Source organism: Scyliorhinus canicula, chromosome 6 (genome assembly GCF_902713615.1).
Source record: "Scyliorhinus canicula chromosome 6, sScyCan1.1, whole genome shotgun sequence".
Classification (NCBI taxonomy): Eukaryota; Metazoa; Chordata; class Chondrichthyes; order Carcharhiniformes; family Scyliorhinidae; genus Scyliorhinus; species Scyliorhinus canicula.
Window position 1 is genome coordinate 20,100,042 of NC_052151.1, and position 19,953 is coordinate 20,119,994.

At 47.1% G+C, this 19,953-nt stretch overlaps 1 protein-coding gene across 1 annotated transcript; it reads left to right on the forward strand.

Annotated features, from left to right (window-relative positions):
• The first annotated feature begins 1,876 nt into the window (after positions 1-1,876).
• Positions 1,877-18,553, forward strand: LOC119966788. The gene is made up of 4 exons (XM_038798767.1): positions 1,877-2,109; positions 7,384-7,513; positions 17,050-17,224; positions 18,176-18,553. The coding sequence occupies exons 1-4, from the start codon at positions 1,978-1,980 to the stop codon at positions 18,339-18,341; spliced, it is 603 nt and encodes a 200-aa protein (XP_038654695.1). The 5' UTR covers positions 1,877-1,977; the 3' UTR covers positions 18,342-18,553.
• Positions 18,554-19,953: the final 1,400 nt, after the last annotated feature.

The window sequence follows — 19,953 nt, forward strand, 5'->3', positions numbered from 1 at the left end:
TTCTGAAAACAGGCCCCCCAGCCCAACTTGTCCATGCCGCCCAGTTTTTAATCACAAAGCTAATCCCAATTGCCTGCATTTGGCAAGTAGCCCGCTCCAGCCATCTTACCCATATAACTGTCTAAATGCTTTTCTAAAAGACAAAATTCTGCCCATCTCTACTACTGCCTCTGGCAGCTCATTCCAGACACTCACCACCCTCTGTATGAAAAAACTGCCCCTCTGGAACCCTTTGTATCTCTGCCCTCTCACCTTAAACCTATACCTTCTAGTGTTAGACTCCCCGAGCTTTGGGAAAAGATGTTGACTATCTACCTTATCTATGCCTCTCATTATTTTATAGACACTTATCAGGTCACCCCGAAGCCTCTTATGCTCCAGGGAAAAAAGTCCCAGTAGCATCCCAGTCAATCTTTTCTGCACTCTTTCTGGTTGAACAATATCCTTTCTACAATAGGGTGATCAGAACAGTACACCGTATTCCAAGTGTGGCCTTACTAATATCTTGTACAACTTCATCAAGACGTCAATGTTCTGATCAGGAAGGTTAATCTGCCTGTTGTAGCCTCATTGACATCTAGATGTGATTGGATAATGTGGCGGCCCGGTAGCACAGTGGGCAGCAATGTTGCTTCACAGCGCTAATGTCCCAGGTTCGATTCCTGGCCTGGGTCACTGTCTGTGCGGAGTCTGCATGTTCTCCCCTTGTCTGCGTCTGTTTCCTCCGGGTGCTCTGGTTTTCGCTTAGAAGTACCGAAAGACGCTCTGTTTGGTGATTTGGACATTCTGAATTCTCCACTGTGTACCTGAGCAGGCGTCGGAGTGTGGCGACGAGGGGCTTTTCACAATAACTTCATTGCAGTGTTGATGGAAGCCTACTTGTGACATTCAGAAAGATTATTATTATTATAACTCAGTCGAGATTACAGCAGGTGTTTAAATTTATCTTGGACAGTAGCACAAAATGTGTGACCGTCACCAGCCACCGATTTGACCAGCTGAGATCCAATAACACAGCACAGGCTGGAGGTTAAACCAGGGACTGAAAACCATCCTGGGCAGCATTGACTCTGATGGAATGGATTGGAGTGTAAATCAGGTGCTGATCTGCTATTACCCAATCTCGCATACCGCCCAAAACAACTCGACTCATAATCCAGAGACCCACGGTAATGCTCTGGGGTCCCGGGTTCAAACCCCACTCTGGCAGAGGGTGAAATTTGAATTCAATAAAAATCTGGAATTAAAAACTGACCAGGAAATCATTGTTGATTGTCGTAATAACCCATCTGGTTCACTATTGTCCTTCAGGGAAGGAAATCTGCCGTCCTTACCCGGTCTGGCCTATGTCTGACTCCAGAGCCTGACAGCAATGTGGTTTCCTCTTTACTGCCCCCACTGTAAAACCCCAGCAAAAGTGGCCTAGCAAGCTGCTCAGTTCAAGGGCAATTAGTGATGGGTAAGAAATGCTGGCTCAACCAGCAACGCCCACATCCGAATAATGAATAAAAAGATGGGAGCTGGAATAGATCAATCAGCCCCTCGAACCTGCTCCATCATTAGATTAGATCATGACTGATCTGATTGTGGCCTGAACTCCACTTTCCTGCCTGTCCCCATAACCCTCGACTCCCTTTCCCACCAAAAATCTGTCTGACTCAGGCAGGGAGGTCAATCCTGATTGTGTGAACTGGAATCAGTAATGGAATGGCTGCCCTGGGCTGTTCAGATTGCCCAGAAACCAGCACTCACAGGGTTAATGATTTCTAAATTCAAGGCTGGCACCAAAAAACCTTTCCATAGTTAATTAGCTGGGGCAGTTCTTCAACATCTGATGTTCCTGTGGCTGAATTTTATACAAAACCATCTCCCAAAAACAGTATTAAAATCTCTGAGCTCTCTGCTCAAACTGCAGATCGAGCTGAAGGTGCTGAGAGTCATTCAGTGGATTCACCAGTGATCTGAGCCGACACCAAGATGCTGAGAATCTTCTTAACCGTGTCTGTCCTCTTCTGGAACCAACTCGCTGCACAAAAAGCAGTAGACGAGGTGCTCGACCTCTGTGAAGACGATAACTGCTTCAGTCCCGCAGTAGTCATTGAGGACAAGGTCAGTATAGTTCAGAGTTTTCTGCATTCTGTAATGTTTGTACCAGCTGAAATTATTTAATGCCTGTATTTTTGGGTTGAATACCCTTTAGTCTCTTTACTGTCAAAAATCTGTCTAACATAGGAAGGGAGGGTTGTCAATCCTGAGTGTGTGAACTGGAATAAATAGTGAAATAGCTGCCCTGGGCTGTTCAGACATCCCGGGGACTGGCACTCACAGAGTTAATGATTTCCAAAATCAAGGTTGGGACCAAGAAAGATTTCTGAGGGACAGAATATATCTGCACTTTAGACACGGATTAATCAGGGATAGTCAGCATGGGTTTGTGAAGGGAAGGTCTTTCTTGACAAATATAATTGAATGTTTTGAGGAGGTAACCAGGAGTATTGATGAGGATAATGCATTTGAAGTGGTCTATATGGACTTTAGCAAGGCTTTTGATAAGGTCCCTTGTGGCAGACTGATCAAGAAAGTCAGGGGCCATGGGATCCAAGGAAAAGTGACACATTGGATCCAAAATGGGCAGCACGGTAGCATGGTGGTTAGCATAAATGCTTCACAGCTCCAGGGTCCCAGGTTCGATTCCCGGCTGGGTCACTGTCTGTGTGGAGTCTGCACGTCCTCCCCGTGTGTGCGTTGGTGGCAATGCTCTGGCCCCTCTCCCTCCGGTGCCAAGGCAGCCATTGATACCATTCACGTATCTTCTGCATGATCCACCATTGGGAACTCGATTTAAATTGCGCTTTGTCTGGTTCCTCCCACTCGACCTTATCATCATGGGTGACCCTGTCAGGAGCTAAAGATGCCCAATGACATTGCTCTTGTGATTAACAGAATGTTCCAGCCTCTCCACCACAGCAAGGAGGCAATCCAAGGAAAAGAGAGCGAGAATCCTGGTGTCTTGTTCCAATTTCCCAAGTCTTTGCTGAGGCCACACCTGGAGAATTGCGGGCAGTTTTCATCTCCTTGTGTAAATTTCTCTGATTCGCGACAATGTAAACACGAACAGGGCTCAGCCAGAGAATGGGCATCCAGCCAAAAATCAAGGTCAATTTGGGGGGGGGGGGTTACTCCGCTCCTTCGCTGGTGGCGATTTACTGCAGGTATTTGCAAACGGAGACTGGGTGCCATGTCTGCTGTAGGGGAGAGAGAAGGTAAGCAAAGTTGGAAAAACTGTTTAACATTGTACCAATTGCTGGGGGGGGGGGGGGGGGGGGGTGGAGGTGAGTAGTGGGACCGACTTCCTGACAGCTCCGTGGATTTGGGGCGTCCCCCTCGGGATCGGGATGGCCTGGCTCAGGCTGCCATTGCTGCAGTATTTGTTTTAAACTCACCCATTTGGTACAAGTTCCAGGCCCCTGGCTGCTCACTCTGCTGACTGCTCACTGTGTCCTGTAAATGTTCACAGAACCTCTGGCCATTTGGGAGCCCACCCAGGCCACCCCTCTGGAAACCCTCAGACTCCAGCTGACCCATAACCAGGATGGGCGTGGCCAAGCTCACTCAGTGTCACACCAGGTGCTGCCACTCCTCAGCGCCCTCATCAGAAGCTCAGCCCCACTGCAGGGGAAGCAGGGGAATAGCAGAGCTCACCCCAAACAAAGGACACATGCACCGTGACCTTTGGCACCTTCCCTGGCACACTGACCCTCTCAGGGCAGAGGCCTCACCAGTGACAGTATCAGCGCGCCCACTCTGCAGGGCCAGCAGCGTCTCCAAGCCCTGCCTGCCCACCGCGCCCCTGCTCCCATCCACCCTGCCCCCAGACAGACTGTCACAACCTGTGTGTCACACCCAGGACCCACATCACACGGCAGCTACACTCCCAGCAGACGCACACTTCCCTGCCTCACCCCCATCTGTAGGACCTGCCCACACACAACCCTCTAACACGGAGGCAATTGAGGAGATGCTGGAATGACTGTGCCACCAAAGAATTTGGAAACCAAGGAGGCCATGGATCACTTGTGCTCGATGGATAAGCTGTCCTACAAGGCAGCCTCACACTTCGGACCCTCTTCCCTGCTGCCTCGAAGGATGACCCCAGGAGGAATGTTCAGTTGTTCTGGAAGCCCTGCCCCATGCCATCCTCCAATACCCACACCACCAACCTCCCACATTCCCCAGCCGGCACACCCTCTGCACCCAGCCCAGCCCGTCCCTCACACCCTTCAGACAGAGGGGTGAGGCAGGTGTAATGTTGGTGAAAAGGTGTTTAATAGTGACTGTATACATTATTGTGCCCTGACCCCCAGCTCTAACCTTAGCCACACCCTGGCCAAAATTAACTGGTATCTAACTTGCTTATTTTACATGGCCTACCACTCCTATTAGATGTGACCCAGACAGCACCGCAGACATGGAGGCGGCCTGCTGCATATCTCACCCTATGACCTGATATGCCTTTTTGCAGCCGTCCTCTGGAAGGCCTGGATTTGGATGGGCCAGGTGGATTTTCGGGTGTCACACCCTGTTCTGCCCACTGCTCCAGTGTCAGGTGGACGGGGGGATTCAGAAGTGCTGAGGAGTTCCAGTACATCCCCTGCGGGAGGCTCCTGCATGGGCCCCAGGCTACTCCATGGGATAGAGATGAGGCCGGAGTGGGATCCGGAGGTTTCACCGTCACCTGGTGATGCCAGTTCTGGAGGCCCGCTCTCTTCTCATCCAGGATCTCGCTGCCGTCAAAAATGGATCACAGAGAACAAAGAACAATGCAGCACAGGAACAGGTCCTTCGGCCCGTCAAGCTCGATTCAGTCCCAACGTCAACGTTAGTCTCCTGAACAGAGAATTTCACACCTGATCTAAAACAGGATGTCCATTCCTTGGAGATGATGCAGTGAAGATTCACTGGATTGATTCCTGGGTTACAGAGTTGTCCAATGCTGAAAGGAATCATATTGTTGCGTACTCTCTGGAATTTAGGAGAATGAGAGCGATCTCATTGAAACATACAAGCTGACAAGGTAGGAAGATTGTTTCCCATGGCTGGGACATCGAGAACTGGTCAGCACAGATTCAGGAAAAAGAGCTAATAATAATTATAGCTTATTGTCACAAGAAGGCTTCAATGAAGTTACTGTGAAAAGCCCCCAGTCGCCACATTCCGGTGCCTGTTCGGGAATGCTGGAACAGGAATTGAACCCGCGCTGCTGGTCTTGTTCTGCATTACGAGCCAGCTGTGTTAGCACATTGTGCTAAACCAGCCCTTAATCAAATAGGACTGGTGGGGAGAAATTTCTTCACACAAAGGGTTATGGAAGCTTCATCATTGAGTTTACTGAAGGCTAAGATAGCTGGAATGTAGGATTCTAGGTTCATCGCAGGTATAATATAATGGAGGATATTAGGAATAGTCCTGTGAAGGGTTAACCCTGTGATGTCATTGGAAGGAAGTGACATATACTCGTGATCTCAGAGTCTCGAAGAAAGCAACATGAAAAGAAGCTCATGTCGGGGAATGTTCTGATAACTGTAAATGTGTTACAATAGAGTTAGAATGTCTGCAGCCAGCAGTCTTTGGGAATTATGGAAACTTCTCCAACCCAACAACACAATATAACAGCTGGGGATTGTGTGGCAAGTAGAGTTGGGGTTAAAGGTGAGGCATGATCTTGTTGATTGGTGGAGCAGGCTTGAGGAGCTGTCAGGCCTCCTCCAGTTACTATTTCTTATGGTCCAATGACATTTTTTTTTTGTTCCATCTTGTATTAGTGCCTGGATACATAGAACATAGAACAGTACAGCACAGTACAGGCCCTTCAGCCCACGATGTTGTGCCGACCATTTATCCGAATCTAAGATCAACCGAACCTTCACCTCTTCAACTGCTGTCCATGTGCCTGTCCAAGAGTCACTTATATGTCCCTAATGGCTCTGACTCCACCAACTCAGCTGGCAGTACATTCCACGCACCCACCACTCTCTGTGTAAAGAACCCCCCTCTGACATCTCCCCTATACCTTCCTCAATCACCTTAAAATTATGTCCCCTCATGACAGCCATTTCTGCCCTGGGGAACAGTCTCTGGCCATCCACTCCATCTATGCCTCTCATCACCTTTATCAAGTCACCTCTCTTCCTTCTTCACTCCAGTGAGTAAAGCCCCAGCTCCCTCAACCTTTCTTCATAAGACATGCCCTCCAGTCCAGGCAGCATTATGGTAAATCTCCTTGCACCCTCTCCAAAGCATGCACATCCTTCCTCTAATGAGGCGACCAGAACTGGACACAATGTCCCAAGTGTGGTCTAACTAGAGTTTTATAAAGCTGCAGCAAAACCTTGCAGCTGTTGAACTCAATCCTGCTTTTAATAAAAGCCAACACACCATACTTCTTCTTAACAACCCTTTGAGGGATCTGTGAATGTGGACCCCAAGTTCCCTCTGTTCCTCCACACTTCCAAGAATCCTGCCTTTAACCCTGTATTCAGCATTCAAATTCGACCTTCCAAAATGAATCACTTCACATTCATCCAGGTAGAACTCCATCGACCACTTCTCAGCCCATCTCTGCATCCTGCAAATGTCCTTTTTTAACCTGCAACAGCCCTCAACGCTATCTACAACTCCACCAACCTTTGTGTCATTGGCAAACTTACTTACCTACCCTTCCACTTGCTCATCCAAGTCATTAAACACAAAGAGCAGAGGTCCCAGAACAGATCCCTGTGGGACACCACTGGTCACCGACCTCCAGGCGGAATACTTTCCATCCACTACCACTCACTGTCTTCTTTCGGCCAGCCAGATTTCCCTGTATTCCATGCCCCCTGACTTTCTGAATGAGCCTACCATGGGGAACCTTATCAAATGCCTCAGTGAAATCCATATGGGTCCAAAAAGGCTAGGTGGGGTTACGGGGAAAGGTTGGAAGTGTGGGCTTTAATGGGGTATTCTTTCCAAGGGCCGGTGCAGACTCGATGGGCCGAATGACCTCCATCTGCACTGTAAATTCTATGTGAACATTCTCTATATTTATTTTAATTGAAAACCCAAGGGGAAGGAATGAGGCCAATCGTGCAGGACATTTCTAACGTTGAAAGAGTGCATGAGGGGGGGGGGGGGGGGGGGGGGGGGGGGGAAGGAAACTGTATCCGGAAGTGGTGATGCCTAGACTTCCATCAAAAACTCCAAACCCTTTTACAAGGTCAGTCCATCCAGGACATGAATACTGCTCCCACACCTGGGAACCCAGGACAGTCCTCTCAACATTGAGGTGCTTTGGTGCTCGTTCAGTTGTGTCATTTGGTGATAGATTTTATTTTCTTGTTCCAGAATTATGATGAGATGGAATTCAAATTTGACCAGTTGGTTGAAACTGAGGTTCATACGGTGAATTTTAAAAGTGCGATGGAGATCGGGCTGGAGAAACTTTTCAATTATTCACATTGTGGTAATGCTGCAGGTATGTCAGATGTTTCTTCAAAGTAACAACAGAATATAAAACAACCATTCACTCTTTAACCTGTCACGTTTGAAACTTTCTGTACAGACTGACACACTGACCAAAGAATTCCACCATTGTCAATCCCAGAGCGTTCCTCGTTCACATGTGACTAGTGGGTTGAAGGGCCATTTCGGGTGCTTCTTTGATACCTGCAGGATTTATGTTCCCAGAATCTGGGAAGGTTTCCCACGTGTGTGGGGAGTGAGATTCCAAACTCATGTTCTGACTCCAGCTGTAGTTGCTGAATTTTCCGAGTATAATAAAGGTTCTTTGTCAGGCATGAATCCCACTATTGGAGTCGACATGAACCCGTGTGGAAGCTGATAAACTGCATCTCTCTCAGTTTACTGGATGCTGCGGGAATGCTGGCTCCTGGCTGAACATAGAACATACAGTGCAGAAGGAGGCCATTCAGCCCATCGAGTCTGCACCGACCCCACTTAATCCCTCATTTCCACCCTATCCCCTCAACCCAATAACCTCTCCTAACCTTTATTTGGACGCTGAGGGCAACTTAGATTGGCCAATCCACCGAACCTGCACATCTTTGGACTGTGGGAGGAAACCGGAGCACCCGGAGGAAACCCACGCAGACACGGGTAGAACGTGTAGACTCCGCACAGACAGTGACCCATCGGGGAATCGAACCTGTGAAGCCACAGCGCTAACCACTATGCCACCGTTCTGCCGTCTCTGGCTGAGACTTAGTGGCAGGAAATTCTGCTCGTTTAAGAGGAATTGTGTTTGAATAACTTCATCCAGATATTTAATGGTTTAAAGGGTGTACAGTTGATGTTATGTCTGTGCAATTTCAAAAGGTGTTTCACAAATTACAATATTTATAACAGACTGTCAGCAAAACTGAAACTCATGCGATGGAAGGGATTGGCAGCATGGAGACAGAATGGATCCAGTTACAGAAAGCAGAGAATAGTGGTGAACAGTTGTTTTTCAGACTGGGGCAGTAGACAGTGATGTTCCCCAGGGTCCTGTATTCGGACTATTACACTTTTGATGTATTTTAATCATCTAGATTTGGGTCAGCAAGGTATAATGTCAACATATGCAGATAATCTCAGGGTTGTAATATCAGGATTACTCCGTGCCACGTGGCAATGAGGATAGAAATAGGAGGATAGTGCAGCTAAATACGTGGCTAAACTGGTGGTGTAGGAGGGAGAGTTTCAGATTTCTGGATCATTGGGATTTTGTCCGGGGCAGGTGGGACCTGTACAAGAAGGAAGGGCTGCATTTAAACTGGAGGGGCACTGATATCCTGACTGGGAGGTTTGCGAGAGTCACTCAGGAGGATTTAAACTAGTATGGCAGAGGGGTGGGAACCAGAGGGTTAGCTTAGAAGGTGTAATAGCTAAAGGGAAAATCAAGAACAAAAATAAGAGAACACCATCACCCTCAGCAGAGGTGGTCAATGTAGGATTAAGGGTGTTGTACCTAAATGCGTGCAGTAAATGAGCTTTTTGCGGACATTAAAATTGGCAGGTATGATGTTGTGGGCATCACAGAGACATCACATTTGCAAGGGGATCAGGAATGGGATCTAAATATCCAAGGTTATGTGTCCGATCGAAAGGGCAGGCAGATGGGCAAAAGGGCGGTGTTGCATTGTTAGTAAGGAATGAAGTTAAATGGGGATGAGAAAAATATCAGCCATGATTGAATGGCGGAGCAGACTCAATCAGCCGAGTGGCTGAATTCTGCTCCTATGTCTTATGGTCTTATAAACCTAGCATGCAGATGCAGCGTGTAATAAAGAAAGTGGTCGGAATGTTGGCATTTATAACTACAGGAATTGAATTTAAAGGTAAGGCTGTGTTGTTGCAACTAGACAAGGCATTGGTGAGACCACACCTGGAGTATTGTGCACAGTTTTGGTCCTCTTATTTGAGGAAAGACATCGTAGCATTAGAGGCAGGTCAGAGGAGGTTCACTAGATTGATTCCAGAGATGAGGGGCGGGGTTTTCCGTTGCCCGACACTGAAATCGGGAACGGCGATCGGGCGGAGAATAGCTCCTGGTGCCAGGATCGGTTTGACGCCAGGTTGCAATGCTCCGCTCTTCCAAATTTGCCTCATCGGGATGCCCGCCACGTGTAGTCCCGGGTGGTCATTGCCAGTGTTCTGTTCACCAGCATATTTATACCTTATTTCTCAAGGAGGTTTGTGGCTCGATTCCTGCATGAAGCAAGTCACACAATCCTAACTTTTCAGCAGAAACAATCTCATTGTACCAGTGAATCAGGTTTACTCCTGCTGTTTATCTCATCAGACAACATCTCGTTACTTCAGTTATTAAGTTAACTTCTGATGCAGCTGCAATCATGGAGCAGGCTCTAAGGGCCGAATGGCCTATTTGTTATGGGCCAGGGTTTAGAAAACTCCAATATACACCACCTGACCTACAACTGTTTATTGAATGTGGCTGGGATGAGCACAAGGGCCTGCCATTCGGGTGTTATTGCCATTCGGGTGTTATTCAACAGAGTTCTTTGGCGCTTTTAATCAAAAAAACAAACTTTATTCTACGAATTTAGTTAACATTTGTATGACCACACACATGCAAGAATTGTTATCAACTATAAACATAAATATCCCACACAGCTATAGTAATCTATTTATAACCCTTAATGAATCCCCCTTAACTGTTCCAATTTTATAACAATATCCAAATCAAAACCAGAAACCCCTTTTCAAAGGTGTGGCCCTGCACTCTTACTGGTAAAAGATGTCGTATGGATACTCTCGTTTCATTTCCAAACAGCAGGTTTGAATTCCTTTCAGAAAACAATTATTTCTTTTAAGTTATCAAACAGTCTGGAAACAGCTTTTAAACTGAAGACAGAGAAACCCTTCGTTCAACCTGTGCATTACGAACCAGTCCAAGCTCAAAGTGAAAGTAAAAGTCAAAAATGAAAGTGAACTCACAGAGCCACAGCCCAGCTCCACCTATACAATGACATCACTGAAGTCATGTGATAAGACAAAAAACATTTCTCTAAGGGACACTCACATGACATCCTCTAGCTCCTGTTTTCTATATTTCAAGCGCCTGCCATGACCTGTTGTCTGTTTTACCAGTCGATGGTTCTGCCCATATTTGGTTAGAGCCTCAGAGTTGGCCACTTTCCACCAGCATGCAATTCGATCTGGCTACAATATCTTTGTAGGCTCCTCAATTGACGTCAAACATAAAAACAAAAAGGGGCCAATTACTTAGCTGGGAGTGTACTTTAGATAGCACGGTAGCACAAGTGGCTAGCACTGTGATTTCACAGCGCCAGGATCCCAGGTTCGATTCCCCACTGGGTCACTGTCTGTGCGGAGTCTGCACATTCTCCCCATGTCTGCGTGGGTTTCCGCCAGGTGCTCCGGTTTCCTCCCACAGTCCAAAGACGTGCAGGTCAGGTGGATTGGCCATGATAAATTGCCCTTAGTGACCAAAAAGGTTAGGAGGGGCTATTGGGTTGCGGCAATAGGATGGAAGTGAAGGTTTAAGTTGGTTGGTGCAGACTTGATGGTCCGAATGGCCTCCTTCTGCACTGTATGTTTTATGTTCCATGTCCTAAGTCAGGAAAAGGAAGTAAAGCAGACATGTAGGAAATCCTTAGAGAGGTGTAAAAATTAAAGGGTAATATAAGCAGGGGATTTCAACTTCCCCAATATTAATTGGCAGAGTAAAAGTGTAAAAAGTTTAGAGAGGACAGAATTCTTAAAATTATTTTTAAAAATTCCTTCATGGGATATGGGCGTTGCTTATTATTGCCCATCCCTAGTTGCTATTCAGAAGGTGGTGGTGAGTTCCCTTCTTGAACCGCTGCAGTGCCTGAGGTGCAGCTATACCCACTGTGCTGTGAGGGAGGGAGTTCCAGGATGTTACCCCCAGAGACAGTGAAGGAACACCGACCTATTTCCAAGTCAGGGTGGTGAGTGACTTTGAGGGGAACCTCCAGGTGGTGGGGCTCCCTGGTATCTGCTGCTCTTGTCCTTATAGATGGTAATGGCCGTGAGTTTGGAAGGTGCTGCCTCAGGAACCTGGCTGAGTTACTGCATCGTGTCGATGGTACACACGGCTGCCACTGTTCATCAGTGGTAGACAGTTTGAATGGTTGTGGAAAGGGGAGCAATCAAACGGGCTGCTTTGTCCTGAAAGGTGATCCAGGAGAGCTTTTTGAGTTAGCATTTAGAAACTCTTGCAAAAGAGGAGATGTACTGGACTTAATTTTTAAAAATGAAGTCAAAGGGGTCGGGGCAGGTCAATGGGTGTCAGATTTCAGAGGGGTGGATGTTGGGGGGTCAGAAGTTGGCTGTGGGTTGTCAGAGGTGTGGAGGTCGGGAGGTGTGGATGGAAGTTTGAACATCGGGAATTTGGGGGGTGCGAGTGTCAGGACTCAGGTTGCGGGATTAAGTTGGAGCTCCACCTATGGTGGGGGTTGGATTGGATTGGATTTGTTTATTGTCACAAGTACAGAGTACAGTGGAAAGTATTGTGAAACGTGAAAAGTAAACAGTATTGTTCTGCATACAGCTCAGATTGATCATTTTGTACATGAAAACAAAATACACAGAGCAATCATGAAATACACAGCGTAAACACATGGACACAGGTATCGGGTGAAGCCTACGGAGTGCAATACTACTCAGTAGAGAAGATGTGTCAAGGGATCAGTTCAGTTCATAAGATGGTCATTCGGGAATCTGGTAACAGAGAAGAAGCTGTTTTTTGATCTGTTAGTGCATGTTCTCAGACTTCTGTTTCTCTTGCCCGATGGAAGAAATTGGAAGAGTGAAATCAGCAAGGAAGAGGGAGAAACCTGCATTGATGGGGGTTCAGAGGATTGTGGGAATCCCCTAGGGGTGGATGGGAGGTGGCACCACAGATACGGGGAGGTTTTGGGATGTGGGAGGTGGAGGGAGTATCGGCGATGTCGGGTGTGGGGGTTTTGTGAGTATGGGGGGATGTTGGGAATGTCGGGTACATAGTGGATGTCGGGGATATAGGGGATGTCGGGAGTAAGGGGGGGATGTTGGGAATGTTGGGTATTTAGGGAATGTCGGGGATATGGGGGATGTCGGGATATAGGGGATGTCGGGAGTAAGGGGGGATGTTGGGAATGTCGGGTGTGGGGGTTTTGTGAGTATGGGGGGATGTTGGCAATGTTAGGTACATAGTGGATGTCGGGGATATAGGGGATGTCGGGAGTAAGGGGGGGATGTTGGGAATGTCGGGTATTTAGGGAATGTTGGGGATATGGGGATGTCGGGGATATAGGGGATGTCGGGAGTAAGGGGGGGATGTTGGGAATGTCGGGTATATAGGGAATGTCAGGGATATAGGTGATGTCGGGGATATGGGGGATGTCGGGGATATGGGGGATGTCAGGAGAAGGGGGTTGTCGGAGCGTGGGGGGTGTCCCATGCTGGGAACAATCGTGTTGTTTAAAATAGTTACGCAGAAGTTAGAAAAGGTTTTATTAAAACTGAGCATTTAAAAGTTCCTACTTTCACGGGGAGGTGGTATTATCACTGGACTAGTAATCACAGGACTCAGGGTAATGTTCAGGGGAGCCGGGGTCAAGTCCCACCACGACAGATGGTGTAAAAAAGACTGAGATTTAAAGTTTAATGATGGCCATGAAACTGTTATAAACTCATCTGGTTAACTATATCCCTGTTGTGAAGGAAATCTGCCAGTGTTACCTGGTCTGGCCGATGTGTCATATTCACTGCAGCCTGGTTGACTTTCAATGCCCTCAGCTTTTTAAGAATTAATTTGCAGGGTGTGGTTGTCGCTGGCATGACCGGCATATATTGGCTATCGACCACGCAGAGTACATTCTGCACCCTTGCCACCCTCAGTGGTTCCTCCAAATGCTGAAGGTCAAATCGGGATGGGCAATAAATGCTGGCCCAGCCAACGATGCCCACAGTCAATGAATAAAACATCAAATTAGCAGAAACTTGGCGGAAAGCAGATTTAATTCGCTTTATCGAATAACTCACAGCTCAGAAGCACGTCCAGCCAATTACAAATGCTTACTTGGGAAGTTCCGAGAGTCATTCCCCAGCATATGTTTGGAGTATGCTCTCCAAATCCAACTCTGGGGAGAATGGAAGTCACGGCAATGATCTGGAATGTTCTACTTGAACTGGAAGCAAATGCAAGACTAAATTTCAAAAGAGGAATATTTAACCGATAGGGAAAGTGTGTCGGTCTGTGGGAAAAGAGCGAGTCAGTGCAATTAAATGGATAAATCCAATCGAGGAATGAGACCAACCTCACACACAGCTCTGTTAAACTAGGGACACAATTCTCCCAATTCTCTTAGTGTCGGGCGGATGCGGTGAATCTGGAGGGCGGCAACAGGCCGAACACAGATGGTGTAAAATTACGTTGTAATTTTCCCAATGGCGGGTTAATGGTGGCTCAGTCAACCCGCTGGCAGGTGGCGTAAATGTCAGATACATTCATTTGTGCCCATGAATGCTGATTAAAGCAGCTGCCCGCCGGTATCATAGAACATAGAACAGTTCAGCGCAGTACAGGCCCTTCAGCCCAGGATGTTGTCCCGTCAGGTTTTCCAATCATGCGTCACATCAGTCGCAAATCACATTGGCATCAGACCCGAGTGATTAAGGCTGGCGTGATCAACCATCCTGGCCCTGGGTCACTGTCTGTACGGAGTTTGCACATTCTCCTCGTGTCTGCGTGGGTTTCATCCCCACAACCCTACGATTTGCAGAGTAGGCGGAATGGCCACGCTGAATTGCCATTTAATTGGAAACAATACTTGGTAATCTAACTTTATTTTTCAAAAAGGCTGGAGGGTTTAAGGTGACCCTCGGTTCACCGGAGATTTTGAGGTGAATGGAACACTGCCATAGTGCTACGCTGCTCCTGATGCACTGTTCACCACTGTGCCGGGGCAGACCAATTCCTGCCCTCCATCTCCATGCCGAGCTGGTCTCCATGGACAGCACCGTGCTGCTGGACCCATGGACAGCACCGTGCTGCTGGGCCCATGGACAGCACCGTGCTGCTGGACCCATGGACACTCCTGTGTCACCGTTTCCGGGTCAGTAGTGCGGCTGGGCTTGGCGAGTACAGGGGTCTCCTTCTCCCCCGCCCCTCCCCCTTTCACCGGTGCCACACACCAGTGTCTATCTGGACAGTTCTGTGCTGCGGGACTCATGCAGCCAATGCAGCAAAGGTACAATGTTTGACCAGGGGTGGAGTGCACAGTGAGCTGTGGGGTCAGGGGGGTGTTTTGATGGCTTGACGAAGACAAAACGGGCAATATGGAAGGAGGGTTATGCAAGGGTTGGGGGGCTAGTGGGACGGCTGATGATTTCAGGCTGAGAAACAAGGAGGTGGATGAATATAATTATCAATGGAAGGCAGAAGGAAAACCAAGGGGAGGGAACCTGGAGCCTGATATGGCTGCCTGAGAAGCTCACAAACAATGGGGTCAAAGGGATACCACACAATTTACTGGAAGGCACAAAGATGCCAGAGGCTGTGGGTGGAGATCCATGTGGGGCATGGGAACCTCACAGGTGATGGGCTCGGGGAGAGGCTGGTTGAATTGGGGAACAGACTTTCTCTCGAGGCTGCTAGACTTTTCCAACTGTGTTGTTAACATGCTACACAGTCTGCTGAAGAGAACAAGGAACAAAGAAAATTACAGCACAGAAACAGGCCCTTCGGCCCTCCCAGCCTGCGCCGATCCAGATCCTTTGTCTAAACCTGTTGCCTATTTTCCAAGGTCTACTTCCCTCTGTTCCCGCCCGGTCATATACCTGTCTAGATGCCTCTTAAATGATGCTATCCTGCCCGCCTCTACCACCTCCGTTGGTAAAGCGTTCCAGGCACCCACCACCCTCTGCGTAAAAAACTTTCCACGCACATCTCCCTTAAACTTTCCCCCTCTCACCTTGAAATCGTGACCCCTTGTAACTGACACCCCCACTCTTGGGAAAAGCTTGTTGCTATCCACCCTGTCCATACCTCTCATAATTTTGCAGACCTCAATCAGGTCCCCCCTCAACCTCCGCCTTTCCAACGAAAACAATCCTAATCTACTCAACCTTTCTTCATAGCTAGCACCCTCCATACCAGGCAACATCCTGGTGAACCTCCTCTGCACCCTCTCCAAAGTATCCACATCCTTCTGGTAATGTGGCGAACAGAGCTGCACGCAGTATTCCAAATGTGGCCGAACCAAAGTCCTATACAACTGTAACATGACCTGCCAACTCTTGTACTCAATACCCCGTCCGATGAAGGCAAGCATGCTGTATGCCTTCTTGACCACTCTATCAACCCGCGTTGCCACCTTCAGGGTACAATGGACCTGAACTCCCAAATCTCTCTGTTCATCAATTTTCCCCAAGACCCTTCCATTGACCATATAGTCCGCTCTTGAATTTGATCTTCCAAAATGCATCACTTAGCATTTACCTGGATTGAACTCCATCTGCCATTTCTCTGCCCAACTCTCCAATTTATCTATATTTTGTTGTATTCTCTGACAGTCCTCCTCGCTATCTGCAACTCCACCAATCTTAGTATCATCTGCAAACTTGCTAATCAGACCACCTATACCTTCCTCCAGATCATTTATGTAGATCACAAACAACAGTGGTCCGAGCACAGATCCCTGTGGAACACCACTAGTCACCCTTCTCCATTTTGAGACACTCCCTTCCACCACTACTCTCTGTCTCCTGTTGCCCAGCCAGTTCTTTATCCATCTAGCTAGTACACCCTGAACCCCATGCAACTTCACTTTTTCCATCAACCTGCCATGGGAAACCTTATCAAACGCCTTGCTAAAGTCCATGTATATGACATCTACAGCCCTTCCCTCATCAATTAACTTTGTCACTTCCTCAAAGGATTCTATTAGGTTTGTAAGACATGACCTTCCCTGCACAAAACCATGATGCCTATCACTGATAAGTCTATTTTCTTTCAGATGTGAATAGATCCTATCCCTCAGTATCTTCTCCAACAGTTTGCCTACCACTGACGTCAAGCTCACAGGTCCATAATTCCGTGGATTATCCCTGCTACCCTTCTTAAACAAAGGGACAACATTAGCAATTCTCCAGTCCTCCGGGACCTCATCCGTGCTCAAGGATGCTGCAAAGATATCTGTTGAGGCTCCAGCTATTTTGACCCTCGCTTCCCTCCTTAACCTGGGATAGATCCCATCCGGACCTGGGAGGTGGGCTGAAGAGAGTGATATGAGTCTCCTGGACTGGTATATGATGTCAGGACACACACTACGAGTGTGACCATGCTGGCCACATGCTGCTCTACATCCTGGCTACTTGTTCATTTGCATTTTCCCTTAAAGTGATATCACAACTTTTCCACAACTCAGCAAAATCACCCTGTCCCTTCACCTGGAACTTTGACTCCCCATCAGTTGATCTCCTAGTTAAATGCTGTAACAGATGTTTATCTGTCTACAGGTACTGTTGTTCCTATCTCCGCACCTTGGGGAGTTTATGGATACTTGGAAAATGGCAAAATACAACAGAAATTCAAAGTATTTCTAGAGATAGTGCCTGAAGTCATCAATCCGCCTGAACCAACAGATCCAACAGTTAAAACAGTATTCATACCTCCTGTTTGGTACTTTGCCAGGTGAGTTTAGTGACTGATATATTGTGATTAATGTTTCTTTCTGTCAGCTCTTGGATCAACATCACTCAACCTGGAGCGGAATTCTCCCATTTTGAGACTAAGTGCTGCGGTGTGGGCAGGAACATGGAGCGTTTTCTGCTGCAGCTGCTTGCCGGAAAACACTCCGAATCTTCCCACCCAACCTCATTAATTATTCACCTGGGTGTTTTACGCTGTTTTCAGTAGTGGGTCAGGCCTGGATGGTGTGTCGTCCGCCACATGTCCGGGTTTTATATTAAAAGGATATCCAACAACACTAACCCACCATTGAAAAAAGAAGGTGGACCTCCTGAAAATGAAGATCGATCTCCAGGAACATTGTGGGGCCGGAGGATGGACTCCCTCCAGGACACCATATCTGGAAGGTCCAAGTTCACATGCTCCCCTAACCCATTGCTGGGGTGTTCCAAGGTCCAGGGTTGTGGGCAGTCTTAATCCTGAACTCTGTAGGCAGCGTTATGCATCCGACTTTGGCACTCTACATTGTGAAATATATTTCTCACACTGGTGCATTTCCCCGCCAGAACGACAGAGAATCTATCCTGATAGGGGGACAGTTCTCCCTCTATATCCATTACCAGATGGAAATTATGTTTACATCGGTCTCTTTCCTTCCAGTCATGGTGGACATGACTGCACACTCTTTCAGGTTGTGTATTTAAGTCTGTATCTCTCCATCCTTTCTGAAAAATACATCACCTCACATTTCCCTGTCTCTTTTTGTCACTTGTCTGACCATTTGGTGAACTTCTCTATGATGTTACTACAGCTGTGGACAAACTGAATGGTGGAGGCGGCTCAGTGGGCTGAATGGTCAACTGTCCCTGTTGTCCTGACAATCGACTTGGTTTTCAAACAGGTTTTATCAGGAAGAATAAAATTTTAATCCCTCTGTTCTTAATTCTGTTACAGGGGTTTTGACAAGAAACTTGATGAACAACAAATTGAAGAACGTGTGACTCAATTACTGAAGGACTTGGAACAAGACAATCAACCCTTCAATGAGACATTTTTTCTCATTGCTTTTTATAATACACATGGGCTAATGGGAATAGCTTTTGAAAAGGCAGGAGAATGAAGGCTTTCTGGAAGGTTCTGTTACCTTTCTAGACATCAAACAGTGAGATGCGCTTAACTACTTTGAAACTGTTTAACTTTCCATTGAGTTTAACCTGGAAAACTGAGCATTTTAAAAAAGTAAATTTGGAGTACTCAATTCATTTTTCCAATTAAGGGGCAATTTAGCGTGGCCAATTCACCTACCCTGCACATCTTTGGGTTGTGGGGGCAAAACCCAAGCAAACACGGGGAGATTGTGCAAACTGCACACGAGAAGTGACCTAGATCCGGGATCGAACCTAGGATCTCGGTGCTGTGAGACAGCAGTGCTAAGCACTCTGCCACCGTGCTGTCCTTTAGTTTTAATCTCCTTCCTCAATAAGGATATATTTACCTTTGAGGGAACGCAATGTCTGTTCATCGGACAGATTACGTATATGTGTATATTGGGATTTTTCCAATAATTCCACCAATGTCCCATCTCCAAATCCCTGTGACCCTTTTATAAATATTGCCCTCTACTGGCAGTTAGTAATTTTGACTCCCACACACACTGCAGCATTTATTCAGATTCAAAATTGTTCAACCACATTAATATTAACAGTGAACACTTCTTCTTCATTTACACACGCTGTTCCCATTGATTGTTTAGCTGAATGATTCTGAACAATGTTTTTTTTCTTTTTTCTGGATGTCCAGTTCAGTTTGTCCACACATGGTCCTGTGACAGATAGATCTTGCTTCTCACCAGGGGCTGGACCTTGTTATCTTTCCCAAAATTAAATAAAAACAGAGACTCTTCAAGTCCGCTCCACCATTCAGTAAGATCATGGCTGATCTCGGACCTTAACTCCACTTTCCCACTCTGTCCTTCGAGTGTGTAATCTGTCTATGTGATGATATGATCTGCATATTCGTCTGCCATTGGGCCAGAACGTCGGCTTACCATTGGCCCTGGTCGGTCATGTGCCTCTCGACTGATTGGCCGAGAGGCTGAGTTAACCACGCCTCTATCAACGTGGTATAAATGCTCAGAAGCCTGACGATCGTCCCTTTCCACTGTAGACGATCGCCAGGCTGTGTTCTAGTTAATTAAAACCTGACTTTGGTAAATCACTCGCCTCACGTGCAATCGATGGTACATCAGTCTAATAAACAGGTAATGCAGTCCCACTAAAGTCATCCTTAACTAAAGAGACCAAACATCACAACATCATATTCTACCTGTTATGTTCTTAACCACTCACTTAACCAACTTAATATGGAGCAAACACATGGTAGTCCACCCACACGTTAACCATCCATGTGACTCCAGCCCTGAAAAATTTGAATGTCCCTGAGTCCTGGCTGCTCTTTTTCCTTTAATATTGTTTGTAATGAGGTTTCCCGTCTACATCTCAAATTCATTGCTGAACACGTCTCCACACTGCACATATACAGGGCAAAACTCAATGGTACAGGATGGTGGGCGCTCTATTGGGTAACGGGGATTAATCACTGCAGTAATTCGCTTTTTCTGTAATCTTGCTTTAAATGAATTGTGCACAGACTGAGACTGAGATGGTCCGAGTTACAGACATAGGGCGGGATTCTTCCCTACCCAGCGGGACGGGCCTTACCGGCGCCGGGGA